General features: G+C 34.4%; 1 protein-coding gene across 7 annotated transcripts in view; it reads right to left on the bottom strand.

The window, feature by feature from the left end:
- Nol4 (nucleolar protein 4) overlaps positions 1-14,354 on the bottom strand; it is a 310,075-nt gene that overhangs the window by 19,990 nt on the left and 275,731 nt on the right. For all 7 annotated transcript variants that reach the window (XM_076836802.2, XM_076836804.2, XM_076836803.2 and 4 more), the window contains one exon: positions 6,950-7,130. In XM_076836802.2, coding sequence (XP_076692917.1) covers positions 6,950-7,130 — 181 coding nt within the window. The remainder of the gene's footprint in view (positions 1-6,949; positions 7,131-14,354) is intronic.

The raw sequence follows: 14,354 nt of genomic DNA, 5'->3' as shown, positions 1-14,354 counted from the left end.
TAAATGTTGAAGTGAAGTGATCAGATAGATTTGCCCTTTCTATGTCTTTTTTTAGCCACACTGGGGATTAAACCCCGGGATGTTCTATCGCTGAGTTATAACCCCAGTCTTTTTATTTTTAATTTTGAGACAGGATCTAGCTAACTTGCCCAGGTTGGTCTTGACACTGGAATCCTCCTGCCTGGGATTACAGCTGTAAGCCACTAAGCCTGGTAAGGCTCTCCTTTTCTTAAAGATTAATTTGGTTTGTTAGTGGAGAATGAATGGAAAGACAAGAAAGACTTTGGGGAATCTACTTATTAGTAATCTAATAAAATTTGTTAAAATTTTCTTCCTCTTAGTTTTTACCATGGTTGGCAGCTGCCCCAAAGTACTCTCCTCTCCTCTCAGGAAATCTTTCAAAAATTTCTCATTGTATCTTCATCTTTCTCCTTTTATGTACATGTTGTCTTTCTCCCCAGCAGTAGCTATTTGATTTTTTTTTTCATGAAAAACCCATGCTTCTCTCTGACTTGCTAAATAAATTAAAGAAGCAAAGTGGGCATGAAACTTGTGAAGCCTCGAGTCTCATGCTTGATTTAATTCTCTGCTGTCAGTGTCTGAAAATTCTTAATTTTAAATAAGAAGCTCCATATTTTCATTTTTCAGAGGGCCTCCCAAATTCTTTATCCACCTGTGGAGCAAAGATTTTGGTTGCATAGGAGTAGAGTGAGCAATGCTTATTTCATTCTAGACTTCTATCATCTAACGCTCAATTTAAATTGTTAACTTGATTGGATTAAGAGATGCCCCAAATTAGGAGGCTTCTGGATGTGTCAATGAGGGTGTATCTAGGAATGATTGGCATGTGGGATACAGAACTGAAGTGGAGACTTTCCCTAAGCATGGGCAGTGCCATCCCAGAGGCTGGAGGCTTGCATAGAATAAAAGTTGGAAGAACAAAGAAGAAGCAGAAGATGCAAGCTCATTCTTCTCAAATGGTTTCTTGATTGCTGCTGTGATTTCCTAAGGACCTCAGACTCTGGCTTCTTTACTCTTAAAAAGCAGACTCTGTCAGTGATTCTCCAGAAAGTTTCCAGAAGCTTTTGGTCTCAGACTGGGGTAGCATCATTTATCCTTCTAGTTCTGAGGCTTCAGCATCTTGGTCAGGGCAGCTACTGGTTCCTCTAGCTCTCCTGCCTGCAGACAGCCATTGTGGACTATCCAGCTTCTGGTTGTGTAAGCCAATCTAATAAATCCACTTTTTACAATCATACCTCCTGTTGGTTCTGTTCCTCTAGAGAACCCTAATAAATGTCACCTACATGTTCAAAGCTTTGTCCATTTTTTAAAAAATTTTCAGCAGCACCAACATTATCCAATTTACTATTGCCTTTTTTGGTATTATAGTATTAAAATACAAATAACTAAAATTTGGCAAAACAGACTTTAAAACAAAAAGTGGCTACCAGAGATAAAGAAGGATATTTTACAGGCAAAACCAGATATTTTAACAATAGTAGTTGGAGACATCAGTGTTTTTCTCACAATAATGAATATAAAAAATAGGCAGAAGATCAATAAGAACATAAAAATCTTGAACAATAATATAGACCAACTAAACCTATTACACATTTATAAGAAGATACATTCTTCTCAAGTGCAGATGGAATATTATTTAGCATATGCCATAGATGGGTAATTTTAAAAAGCTCTAATAAGCCTAAAACACTTGAAATTTTTACAAAATTAATAACATACTATTATGTAACCACTGGATCAAAGAAGAAATGATGACTGAAATAGAAAAATACTTTGAGCTGGATAAAGCTGAAAAGACCAATATGTATGGGGTGAAGATAAAGAAGTGCTCAGAAAGAAATCAATGGCTGCTCTTGTCTATATTTATAGGAGAAAGAGGATTTCAAATGAATAACATGATGTTGTGCTTAAAACACTAGGAAATAAGAGCAAACTGAGTGTGATGTAAACTGAATGAAATAAATCATAAAAATTAGAGAATCAATAAATGAAATAGAGAAAAAGCAATAAAACCAAAAACTTGTCCTTTGAAAGATCAACCAGACTGTCAACCTTTAGTTACTTTGATCAAGAAGAAAAGGAAAAATCAGTCAGATTACAGATTCAGAAGTGAAAGCGGGAACATCATATTACTGACTTTACAGAAATAAAATTTGTAAAATTCTATAATTATGAAGGAAAACTGAATAATTTTGGTTGATCAATTAGATAATTTAGATAGAAGGGGGCAATTTCTAGAAATACTAAAACTATCTAAACTTTCTCAAGATGAAAAGGAAAGTTATAAGCAGGCCTGTAAAAAGTAAAGAAATCAAGTAATCAAAAACCAATCTAAAAACAAAGGCTCAGGACCAGATGGTGTCTCCAATAAAATTTATCAATGCTTTAAAGAGTTAATATCACAAGTTCACAAGCTCTTCAAGCAGAATAAGGAGGAACACTTAACCAACTCGTTCTAGGAGGTCAGAGCTACCCTCAAACCAAAACCAGACACAGATATCATTAGAACAAAATATAGAGAACAGTATTTCTTTTTTTTTTTTTGAGGACATTATTTTTATGAATGTGGACCCAAAAAACCTCCATGAAATATTAGCCATCTTAATCAAGAAGTGTATAAAAATAACTGTATGCCAGGATCAAGGGGATTTATCACAGGAATGCAAGATTTAACATAAAAAATGAATGCAATGTATAAAAGAACAATACTACCTGATAATCTACATAGATGCAGAAAAAAACATTTGTCAAAACCCAGCATCCCTTCAGGAAAGCAAACAAACTAGGAAAAAAGGAACTTTTTCAATTAATAAAAGGCACATATAAAGAACTCAAAATAAACATCATACTTAATGGTGAAAGACTGACGGCGCTCCCCATAAGATGAGGGACAACATAAGTGTGTTCACCATTATTGCTCCAACTCAATATTTACTGGAGGTTCTGATCAAGGCAATTAGGCAAGAACAAGAAATAAATGGCGTCCTTATTGGAAGAAAGAAGTAAAACTATTTCTATTCACAAATGATATTATTTTGTGTACAGAAAATCTTAAATCCATTTAAAAACCCATAGAACTAATAAATGAGCTCAGCAAAGTTACATATGTATGACATCTAGGTCAATAATCATATTTCTGTGAACTTAAAATAAGTAATCCAAAAATAAAACTAAGAAACACATTCCATTTACGATAACACCAACAAAGTGAAAAACTCAGGGCTAAAATTAATAAAACTGTGCAAAGCTTGTACTGTAAATACTGTAGGAAAGACAGAGTTGAAAGATAATGTAAAAAATTAAAATAATCAGACACCTCATGTTCAGGCTGGTATTTCCTCATAATATTAAACAGAGACACCATATGCATCAATCAGTCATGCTATCTATCTCTAGGTGAATACTCAAGAGAACATACAAACTTATACATAAATGTGTAATTCAGCATTATCTGTGGTAACACCAGAGTGTCAATCATTAATGAATAACTAAACAAAATATGACATACCCATGGAATGGAATACTACTTTTGTCAGTAGAAAGAATGAAGTTATGATACTTAACTACCACATGGATGAACCTTGAAAATTTCATGCTAAGTGAAAAAAAAAAAAGCAGATACAAAAGACCACATATTGTATGATTCATTTGCATGTTGTATTCAGAACAGGAGAGTTTATGGAAACAGAAAGTAGGTTAGTGGCCACTAGGGACTAACACCACTTCAATGTTTGGTTCCTTGGACCACTTATCAGCCCAGTGGTTAAGAATGTGGCTTCTGACGTCAGATTGCTGTGTTTAAATCCTTCATTAGAGGGACTTTGGATGAGTCATTCAATGTCTCTGAGCCTCATGAACTAGAATTCAATTATGTTAGAAAGAAAAGAATTGGTGTCTCGTCGTTTTTTTAAAATGTGGATAAATTCAATTTTATAAAGTTTTTATGCCCAATTTGCAGAGCATACCTCCTCATAGAACTGTGTAATTAAATGAAACTTGCACTGAAGTACCCTAAGGTTTCAGTAAGTGATAACAACTGTTATTGGTACCAAGTTAATAATTTTATAAAAGAATAATTTTTAATCGAGAAGACCAAGAAAGGTATGCCAATAGAATCTTTATTAAACGTCTCCCAAATATTGTGATTTGGTGGTTAAATTCTTACTTCTTAGGCGGCTGACTTATTAGGGGGCTGGGGATGTAGCTCAGTTGGTAGAGTGCTTGCCTTGCATGCATAAGGTCCTGGTTCAATTCCCAGCACCGAAAAAAAAAAAAATCTCACTTCTTAGGTAAAACATTAAAAAAGAAGTGTTAGTGTTTCTAGATTTAGAGGCTAAAAGAAGTCTTACTTTTTGTTTGCATTTGCTTTTTCTGATCTTGGACTTGATCTTTCTAGCTCATTTGCTGTCCAAGTAAAAGGAAGACTTAAAAAAAACTGAGAAGGCTTCTTAGCATTTGGAAAGTCAATATACACCTGAAATTTAATATCTTTTCCAAATAAGCTTCCTTTTTTTTTCCTTCCATCTTTTGAGCTAGGAGGCAATGTGTATACAGACCAAAGCTCAAGGATTCTGTCTTTGGAGGACCTATAATTTTAGACCAAAGAGCACCTCACCTTTCAGAAGAGTAACTCCTGAAAGTACTCAGTACCTATTTCCAGGGTCACAAAGGTAACCAATTTCTTAGAGTAGGGACGCATTTCACATGATTCTGTAATTTATACCAAACTGTAATAAATGCCAATAAAGCCTAATTCAATTTTCAAATTCAAATTAGTCTTTGTTTCTAGGCATTTTTATTGGGAAGAGATGGGAAATAAGTCTTCAAGAAAAGTAAAAGTACTTTATAAGTTCCCACTGATATCACAATTCAATTTCAAGATTATGGAGTTTTTATTTAAACCTATTGATCTTCTATCTATATTGATTTTATTCCCTGCCGAAAACCCAAGTTTTCCCTGACACCAGCATAATTGCATATTTGCTTTAAACCAAAATACACAGGCAACCGTCTCAAAATCATACTATGGTTTCTGGAAATAGTTTAAGGTATCATCGCTGGTTTCAACACTTACAGATTCAAAGTATGAGTTTTAAAATTCACTTGGAAAAGTTTCTTCCTATGGGGCGATGCCAAAAACTCATTAAATGGCTAAAGTTCATTTGTATCACTTTCCTTCCCATTTAAAGGCGACATAAAATGGTTTCATAATTATGTAAATATGTGCATTGCTCTAAAGTTAAAAGATCAAAATAGTGTATAAAAACAATTACATCCAGAGAATTCTACTCTTAGACTAATCTGCACACTCCTACTTCTCAGTAAAATTTTTAAAAATTGTGACTTATACACCCATTTATATAAATCATTTTTATGAATGTTAGCACATTATAAGTAGTTATACTACCTCGAGATTGCTGCCTAACAGTATATTAAGATATTTTACGTTACTTTTCATAGTGATGTGTTACTCTCTTATTTAGATGCACTATAATAATCAACCAGCCATCTATTGATGAATATTTTTTTTGGCAGCCTTTTTTTTCCATTTAGAAATTACATTGCAATGAACAGTCCTGCATGTATATATATTTTTTGTGCACTTACCAATGTGCCTTTGAAATAGAATCCTAATGAGATTGTTGGGTTGAATGGTAAATGCACATTTAATTTGGCTAGATGTTTGTCTGATTTCACTTCAAATTTATGCACTTCTAAAGCAATGCAATGAAGTACCTATTTCCTCACAGATTTGTCAAAAAATATTCTGACTCTATTTCGTTTCTTTCTTCTTTTTTTCCCCCTAGTTTTGGAAATTGAACTCACAGCCTTATGAATGCTAAGCACATACTCTACCACTGAGTTCTATCATCAGCCCTTTCTTGCCTTTTTAACATGATTTTAGGTACATTGCTTCTTAATTTTTAGAGGAGTTTCATGTATTGTCTTTTTAGCCATCTGTAGTCTATGTAGCTAGTATTTTTCCATTTCATCATTCATCTTCTTAAAACTCTGTATTTTGTCATGCAAAAGTTGTGTGTGTGTGTGTGTGTACGTGTGTGTGCGTGCGCGCATGCACAGTATAATTAAACTCATATTCCCTGAATTTTAAGTATAGTTAAGAAAGTTTTTCTTGCAACCCAGGTATAAGAAAACTCACCTGTGTATATTTTTTTGTAAGATGTATGGCTTTACATTAAACATACAACTCCCTGACTCATTTAGAAGTCATCAAGAAAGTCCCCAACATTTATCAAGCATGAGCAAATGGAGGCTGGTTCCAGTGTACCAGTTGCTACTGTGAAGCATGCCATTGATATGAGAGCCATGTGTCCTCACTTGTTACTTTGTATCTTCTTAGTTACAATGGTGTGTGTATCATCATCAGTAAAATTCCTGGTGTCTCAAATATTCCAAATCAACCTTTTTTTTAAAAAACAATATTTTTTAGTGGTAGATGGACACAAGACCTTTATTTACTTATTTATGTGCTACTGAGGATCTAACCCAGTGCCCCCAACATGCTAAGCAAGTGCCCTGTCACTGAGCCACAACCCCAGCCCTATCAAAAGCCTCTTTGAACATTAAGGAAATGTTTCATCATTCTTGATGAATAGTACAGGATAGCATTGGAGGCAGAACGTATTACTATTTGAAAAAAATATTGCTATTTCTCTAATCAGATTTGTTTTGTTTTTAGCATAAAACAACAATGGTTCAATTGTGGAACAGTGCTCTCAGAAACATCAACAAAATAGTGAATTTTCTGTGTAGGGAAATAATCATTATGTCTTTTTCAATGGTTTTGTTTTTACCAGATTGGCATTGACTATGGCTTATAACGATATATCCATTTTCTTCTTTCAGGTTTAGAAAATTGATGACCCCCCAAAGGACACACACAATATAAATTACAGTAAAGACTCACCGCTACTGGAAGCATCGTTCAGGTTTAGCAGTCCTCCTCCTAGCCCTCTGTAACTATGGTAACTGTAGGTCCCATTTCCATTGATGTATAAGACCTCCTGTGAGCCCGGAACCGTTGACGTTGAATAGGTGGCCTGGGCTGCCTCTGGTTTACACTGTTTGTCCCCTGGAGCAGACTCGTCCTGGAATGACACACCACACTTCGTTATTTATCAAGTCATCATACTATTTCACCTTGACTGGGACTGTCTAAATGTCACCTACATAGCTTTACACAGCAAATATTAAGTAAGTTCATATGCACAGTTTCCTCAATTTTGCTAAAAACTAAAAAAAGACAGCAAAGAAACTACGTGGGCACATTAGAGACGGAACAATTAACAATTTCCAGCTGAATTTAAAATTACACGTAGAGAGTCATTCACAATGGTCAAGAAGTGGGAAACAGTCTATATGACCCCTGGCAAGCGAATGGATAGAGAAGACATGACATATACTTACAACGGAATATTATTCAGCCTGTAAAAAGAAGGAGACCCTGTTCATTTACAACAAAATAGATGAAACTTAGGGACATTATGCTGAGTGAAATAAGCCTGTTACAAAAAAGCAAATGTTGCATGAGTCTGTTTATCTTATATATCTAATGCATTCAAACTCACAGAAACATAAAGAAGAATGGTGGTTTCCAGGTGTCAGGGGGAAGGGAGAGGGGAGAGTCAATCTGCACTTGTAAAGTTTTAGTCATGCAAGGCCAGTGCAGGGACGGTCCTGGAGCTCTGCTGTACCAAGGGTATGTGGTTGACAGTATTGTACTGGGTACTTAGAAACTCCTGAGAGAGTGAATTTTATGTCAAAAAATAAAATTAAGAGAGAATGAGCTAGGATTAAAAAAATCACGTGAAGAGAAATTATAATAAAAGGAAAAGAAACATTTGACAAAAATTTGAGTTCCTCAAAATCTTTTTCTGCAGGCCTTCTTCCCTGTCTCCCTCCCTCCCTCACCTTCCTTTTTCTCTCCTCCTTTCTCTTTATATTTCATGGTAAGCAAACTAAGCAAAATTGAGTATCAGCTCTAAGCTAGGCCTGTTACGTGCATCACCACAACATGACGACAAGGACCTTAATAAACAAACGGGCCTTTCAGCTTTTTTTGGCTTTTGTTTTTTGTTCTTAAAATACACCTATGTTCACAAAATTTGCTTCAAACTCTACAACTATGTCAGGCTGTGAGGAAATAAAAATTCAAATTTCTAATAAATTATGTGAAAATTGCTAGTAAAACTCAGCATGAGTTTATAAGGCCTAAAACATATACAATATATTTAATTTGTCTAGTCTTCTGTATTACTTATCTTCTTTCTTTTTTTAAACAGGAAAGAATTATAAACAGATTTCTAGTGAGTCCTTGGGCATGCCTTTATCATCATCAGAAGCATTTTGCAGGTCTTAAGTTCAGATTACAATGCATGCTTAGTTGAACAAGGAACTTTCAAATCATTTTGTGATACCAAGCGATAGAAACGAGGAAGGATGGAATGAGTTTGCTCCATGGACTCAGGAGTGTTCTTATATGGAGAGATCCTTCACATCATGAAAACACCGCTATGTCAGCAGTTAATTTTGCTCTTGGTCTCTGCTGTGTTCAACTACATCTGATGTTTGACACTGACCATCATGTTCAGCCAGAGATATCTGACAGAAAGCCTATAGATTTTAACTTTTCATTTATAGAAAGATTAGGAAAGCAAAGAGTAGCATTCAAAATTAAAAAAAAAACATATATATATATATATATATATATATATATATATATATATACACACATATATATATTATGGAACTTGACTTCCCAATCTAAATAATGGAGCCAGAAACAGCAAAATTTTTCAAAGTAGATTGAAGGGAAAATAAAAGGAAATGGGAAGGAAATCACTGTATAGCATAAACAAATATAAACAAGGGAATTCTGATGTAGATTCATTTGCCACGTATTGCCTTTTAAAACACAATAAATAACGATGCATCTGAGATTTAAATAGTCCAGATCTGAACAGAATTAAATTGATGTATAAACTAGAAAGTCTGATTGTAATGTAAAATCTTGTTATTTGAACCTTAGAAAACCCTGGGAGGGTTAATTACCTTAGAATAGCACTTTCCCTGAGAGAAGCTGTCTTAAAGAGGGGACCTCAACAGAATCAGATTTCTGGTATTGCTGGCCTTCCTACTTTGAATGGGAAGTTAGTAATTTCCAGATTATTATTTTTAATTCTGACAGCTACTCTTTGTCAGCAAAAAGTACTCAAAGAAGGAGAATTTTGGATTGTGGTTCTCTATAGAGGCTGTTAGGTCTTTGCCAACATTACCTCTGGTAATTGAGACTTCTAGACATATTTCTATTTGACAAATAAGTGAACAATGTAATTGTTTTCTTTTGTAGTTAAGGTGAACTTGTATATTATAAATAGTAAAGAAACTTCAATAATCTACAACATTATTTACAGAAATCAGTTGTTGGAACTGTGTGTCATAATAAGCAGGCATGAGGTCAATAATCATACTAACTACAGGGCCTCTCTAAATGAGAATTATTAACAAAGTGATATATTAGTGGCACAGAAACATAGTAATTATTAGAGTCTAAAACCAACTAGTTTTAAATGGCATGTTATAGCGACCAGGTGAATGAAAAAACAGTTCAACCAATGATGACTACATCTCATACACAATTCATCTGCCCTTCATAAGGGTCCAGTGAAATGGTCTGCCATCTAGGAGTGCCATCTTCTCTGCCTGGGGACAGAGATACACATATGAATATATATACATATGATAGTACTAATATTATATAGGCATGTAATACATAAATATGTATAATACATATGTATATATAAATAAAAATCTAAAATAAAAATGCTCTGATATCTAAAAATTTTTGCCTATAAGACACTCAAACATTTTTGAATTTGGAACACTGCAGAATTTAGATTGTTAATATGGGATTGCTCACATAATATTCTATGGAAATATTCCAAAGTCCAAAAAGCTATAAATATCCAACATACTTCTTATCCCAGTCATTTCAGAAAAGGGATACTCAACTTGTACACCCACCTTTTCCTCCACAGTGGAATAGACATGTCATATATTCATTGAGTTTCAGATTATTAAAATGGCACCACTTACAAAAGATTAAAAGATAAACCTGTGATGTTTACATGGTGCTATTGTTTGGTTGTTGGATGTTCCCCAAAGGTCCAGTGTTGAAGGCTTGGTCTCCAGGGTAAGGGTACTGCTGGGAGGTGGTGGAACCCTTGGGTCTCTGGGAATATGCTTTCAAAGGAGATTGTGAGAGCCCAACTCTTCCTCTCCTTTTCTTCCTGCTTCAAGATGTAAGTGGTTTTGCTCGTCTATGAGCTCCCAGTCATTGCCATCTGGCACCTCCACTAGAGGCTCAAAGCAATGAAGCCACTTGTTCATGGTGGTAAAATCTCTAAATCCCTGGGCTAGATAAGACTTTTCTCTTATAAGTTAATTGTCTCAGGTATTTTGTTATAGAAACACTAAACTATTTAATATACATAAATGAATCTTTTTTATCACGTGTATAATTCTATTTCCTTACTAAATAGTCATGTTTAAGCTGATCTCCATGGAACTGTGAGGATGTTTTCCTGAGATTATGAGTACAGATATACAGAGAAGGTTGCATACTGCATCTTTCCTTGTTTATCATTCTAGTGGCTTTGCTTTACTCTACACTTGTAAAAAAATCACTGCATCCAAAGCTTTGTGAAAACTACTGGGCCATAAAATATTCTTCCTGTGAAAACACCCAGCTATTGAAATTCTGAAAAAAGGAAAAATGTTCTATATTTTTTAAAAGCAATTTTGGGGTCCTTGGGAAGGGACTTGCCTCAAACAGCTCCACCACCTAAATACTGAAAATGACTTGGGAAACATGATAAAACTTGAATCTCTAGTTTTAGAAAAATAATGACTCTTATGAAACATACCAATCTATTTCTCTCTGAAAATGACAATAAAGTGTCCTCACAGAAGAGCTTCTTCTCACTGATGAGTAAAAAGGGAGAGGGAGCAAGCATTGTCACTTTGGTATTTTTTCATTCTTTTTTAGACAGAATTAATTTGCATTATTAAATGTGGTTTTTAAGATTTGCCTCAGCCTTTCATTATTAACTGTTATTCCAAACCACAGTAACCACTTAGCAGGCAGATAATTAATTCTATTAACAAATAAAACAGACTCTGTAGGAATTATTTGTATCCAAACACAGATTTATGTTATTCGTGTTTTTGGCAGTTCATTATATATTGAGAAATACAACATTGGAAACTTCCAGTAGAATCTGCTCTGTAGGAGCTGGATGTGGTGGCATGCTCCTGTAATCCTAAAAAGTCAAGAGGCTGAGAAGGATGATTTGCAAGTTTGAGGCCAACCTGGGCAACATAGAATGAGAATCTAATAATAATAATAATTATTGTCTATAGGGTCCTTGGGGCAAAAGTTTAGTATAAAGTTAATTTGTGTTTTACCTTGAATGACTATGAGTATTGGTTTCAAAGAATGATTTTTTAACATAAAAAATAAACACCCTCTAGAGTCACATTTTACCTCTCAAGCAACTTAAAATCATTAGTTCCCCAAGTTTTCATAGCTAAGAGTTGACCTCCTAGGTGGCAATGAAGATTGTTTTCAAAACAATTGGTTTTATAACTAATATGTTATAAGACTTTATATCTATGCAATGAAATACATTTAATCCATCAACAAAATAAATTAACAAATTCCTCTCTAAGTTTTCATAGAAAATATAAGCCCTGCCCAGCTATACACCTTTGGATTCTATGGTTAGGAACTGGACAGAGAAAAGTTTGGACTTCCCAAACTTGGACTGTTACATGGATAAAGCACACAGATTGAATTCCCAACTTACTGCAGACCAGACCCCTAAAGAATCCTTTACTATAGAATCCTTTACTATAGTACATGTTTTTTTTTCTTTTTTTCAAAATGGAAGTTGATTGTGCTTAACTTTTTTTTTTTTTTTTTTTTTTTTTTTGGTGGTGCTGGGGATCAAACCCAGGGCTTTGTGCATGCAAAGCAAGTACTCTACCAACCGATCTATAACCCCCAACCCAATGCTTATCTTTTTGATAATAAGTTTCTCTAAAATGTCATGGACAATGTTACATTAGCTTTACTATATCTACCAAGACTTCCATTTTCTAAGATTTTAATCCTCTGCCATCTATTTTATATTCTTTGTATTTTTATGAACTTTTATTTCCCCATAAAGATGATCATAAAGCTCTAAATAAATTACTGTTAGACCCAGTCATCTTCATACCTGATGCATGTTTGCATTTTACTTTATATATTTGTAGTACTTAGGAATTTGCAAGGCAATTTTGCTTTAAATGAAATTATATTATTGGCACATCATGTGACATGGCCAGGGTAATGTATTATCATACAAATTTTAAAGATAAGTAACTTTGCACAGACCCTCACATACCCTTTTATTGCAAAACAATAAATACATAAGTAAAATGCAGGCCTTGGTGTGCTTGAATTGCCTTGAGGTGATTACTGGATTTCCCCAGTGCATACATGTTCATTGTAGTCTATGCGATGGCTTTTTTATGTATTATTTTAAATTTCTTTGCTCTATTCAGACAGAGTGATTGAGTGAAATTTATTCCATGTATAAATTATTTGAAAACATCTCTACCTTCTAAAAGCTTCTCTTCCATCTGATATAAAGTGTTCCAGAACTAAGTACATTGCCAAGAGTTTCCAGGGAAATTCATAAAATATCTGAGAGAACCAGAGCTTCCATTTAAATTCTTTCCTGTTAAGACAAAAAATGTCTTCACCTATTACTTGGGATGATTAGATATGATTTTTTATTACAACCACAAAACACACCCCCCTCCCCGACTTATGCACAGTCTCACATATAACAGCATCCAGGAGGATTTCTTCCATGCAAGTAGAAGTATTCCACATGGTTTTATTAACTTGCTGGCCCTACAAATGATTCAAGATGCCAAGATTGCAAAGATGCACTTGACCCACAAAGACAGACAGTACAGAAAGCCACATTTGGGCTAAATCTAGGTCATCTTAATGACAAGCTTTGAAATAACAGACAAGCTAGATTAAATGTGCTTCTGACTTAAAAAACAAAAATAAAAGCTGAATAGCTGTTACCAGTATCAAACTTTTCAAGGAACAAGATATTTTAATAAATTCTTTGTAGCACTATTTGTACACACACATACTACATATGTATATGATTTTGTAAACTACAAAGGTTTGATCTCACTTGCATGCGGAATATAACAGAAACAGAAGAGAACGATGGTTAGCAGAGGGTATGTATGTGCTGGCAGGGAGGGAGTAGAAAGAGTTTGATCCAGGTTACAGAGTTTCAGATAGGTGAGAAGAATAGATTTTGATATCTATTTCACAGCAGGGTGACTAAAGTCGATGCACTGCATATTTCAAAACAACTAAGAGTAAATTCACTGAGGCTGGTTCCATAACTTGGCTATTGTGAATCATGGTGCTACAAACATGGGTATGTGTTGCTATAGTATGCGGACTTTAATTATTTAGGATAAATACTGAGGAGTGGTATACCTGGGTCATATGATGGTTCCATTCTTACTCTTTGGAGGAACCTCCATACAGATCTCCAAAGTAGTTGTATTAATTTACAATTCCACTACCAATGTAATATTTCATTTTTCTCCATATCCTTTCCAGTATTTATTATTGCTCATATTCTTGATGCCTGCCATTCTAACTGGATTGAGATAAAATTTTGGAAGAGTTTTGCATTTCCCCAATTGCTAAAATTGTTGAACATTTTTTTTCATATATTTTGGCTATTCATATTTCTTCTTTTGAGAAGTATCTGTTGAGGTGAGTTCATTTCTCCCTTTTAAATTTTTTTTAGTTATACCTGCACACAATATCTTTATTTTGTTTATTTATTTTTATGTGGTGCTGATGATCTAACCCAGTGCCTCACATGTGCAAGGCAAGCTCTCTGTCACTGAGCCCCAACCCCAGCCATCATTTCCCCTTTTCAGAATTTGTTTTTACTTTTTTTTTTTCTTATGGTAACATTTTTGAGTTCTTTGTATATTCTGGATATTAACCCTCTGTCAGGAGAGTAGTTAGCAAATATTTTCTCCCATTCTGTGGATTTTATCTTTACATTCTTGTTTCATTTCACCCTGGGCAAAAACTTTTTAACCTGATGCCATTCTATTGATTAGTTTTGGTATTATTTCCTTAATTTTTTGGGTACTATTGAGAAAGTTGCTGCCTGCATCTATATGTTGAAATGTTGACCATATGTTGACCA

Source organism: Callospermophilus lateralis, chromosome 17 (assembly GCF_048772815.1).
Source record: "Callospermophilus lateralis isolate mCalLat2 chromosome 17, mCalLat2.hap1, whole genome shotgun sequence".
Classification (NCBI taxonomy): Eukaryota; Metazoa; Chordata; class Mammalia; order Rodentia; family Sciuridae; genus Callospermophilus; species Callospermophilus lateralis.
Note: the sequence above shows the minus strand (reverse complement) of the source record. Positions and strands in the feature narration are given on the sequence as shown.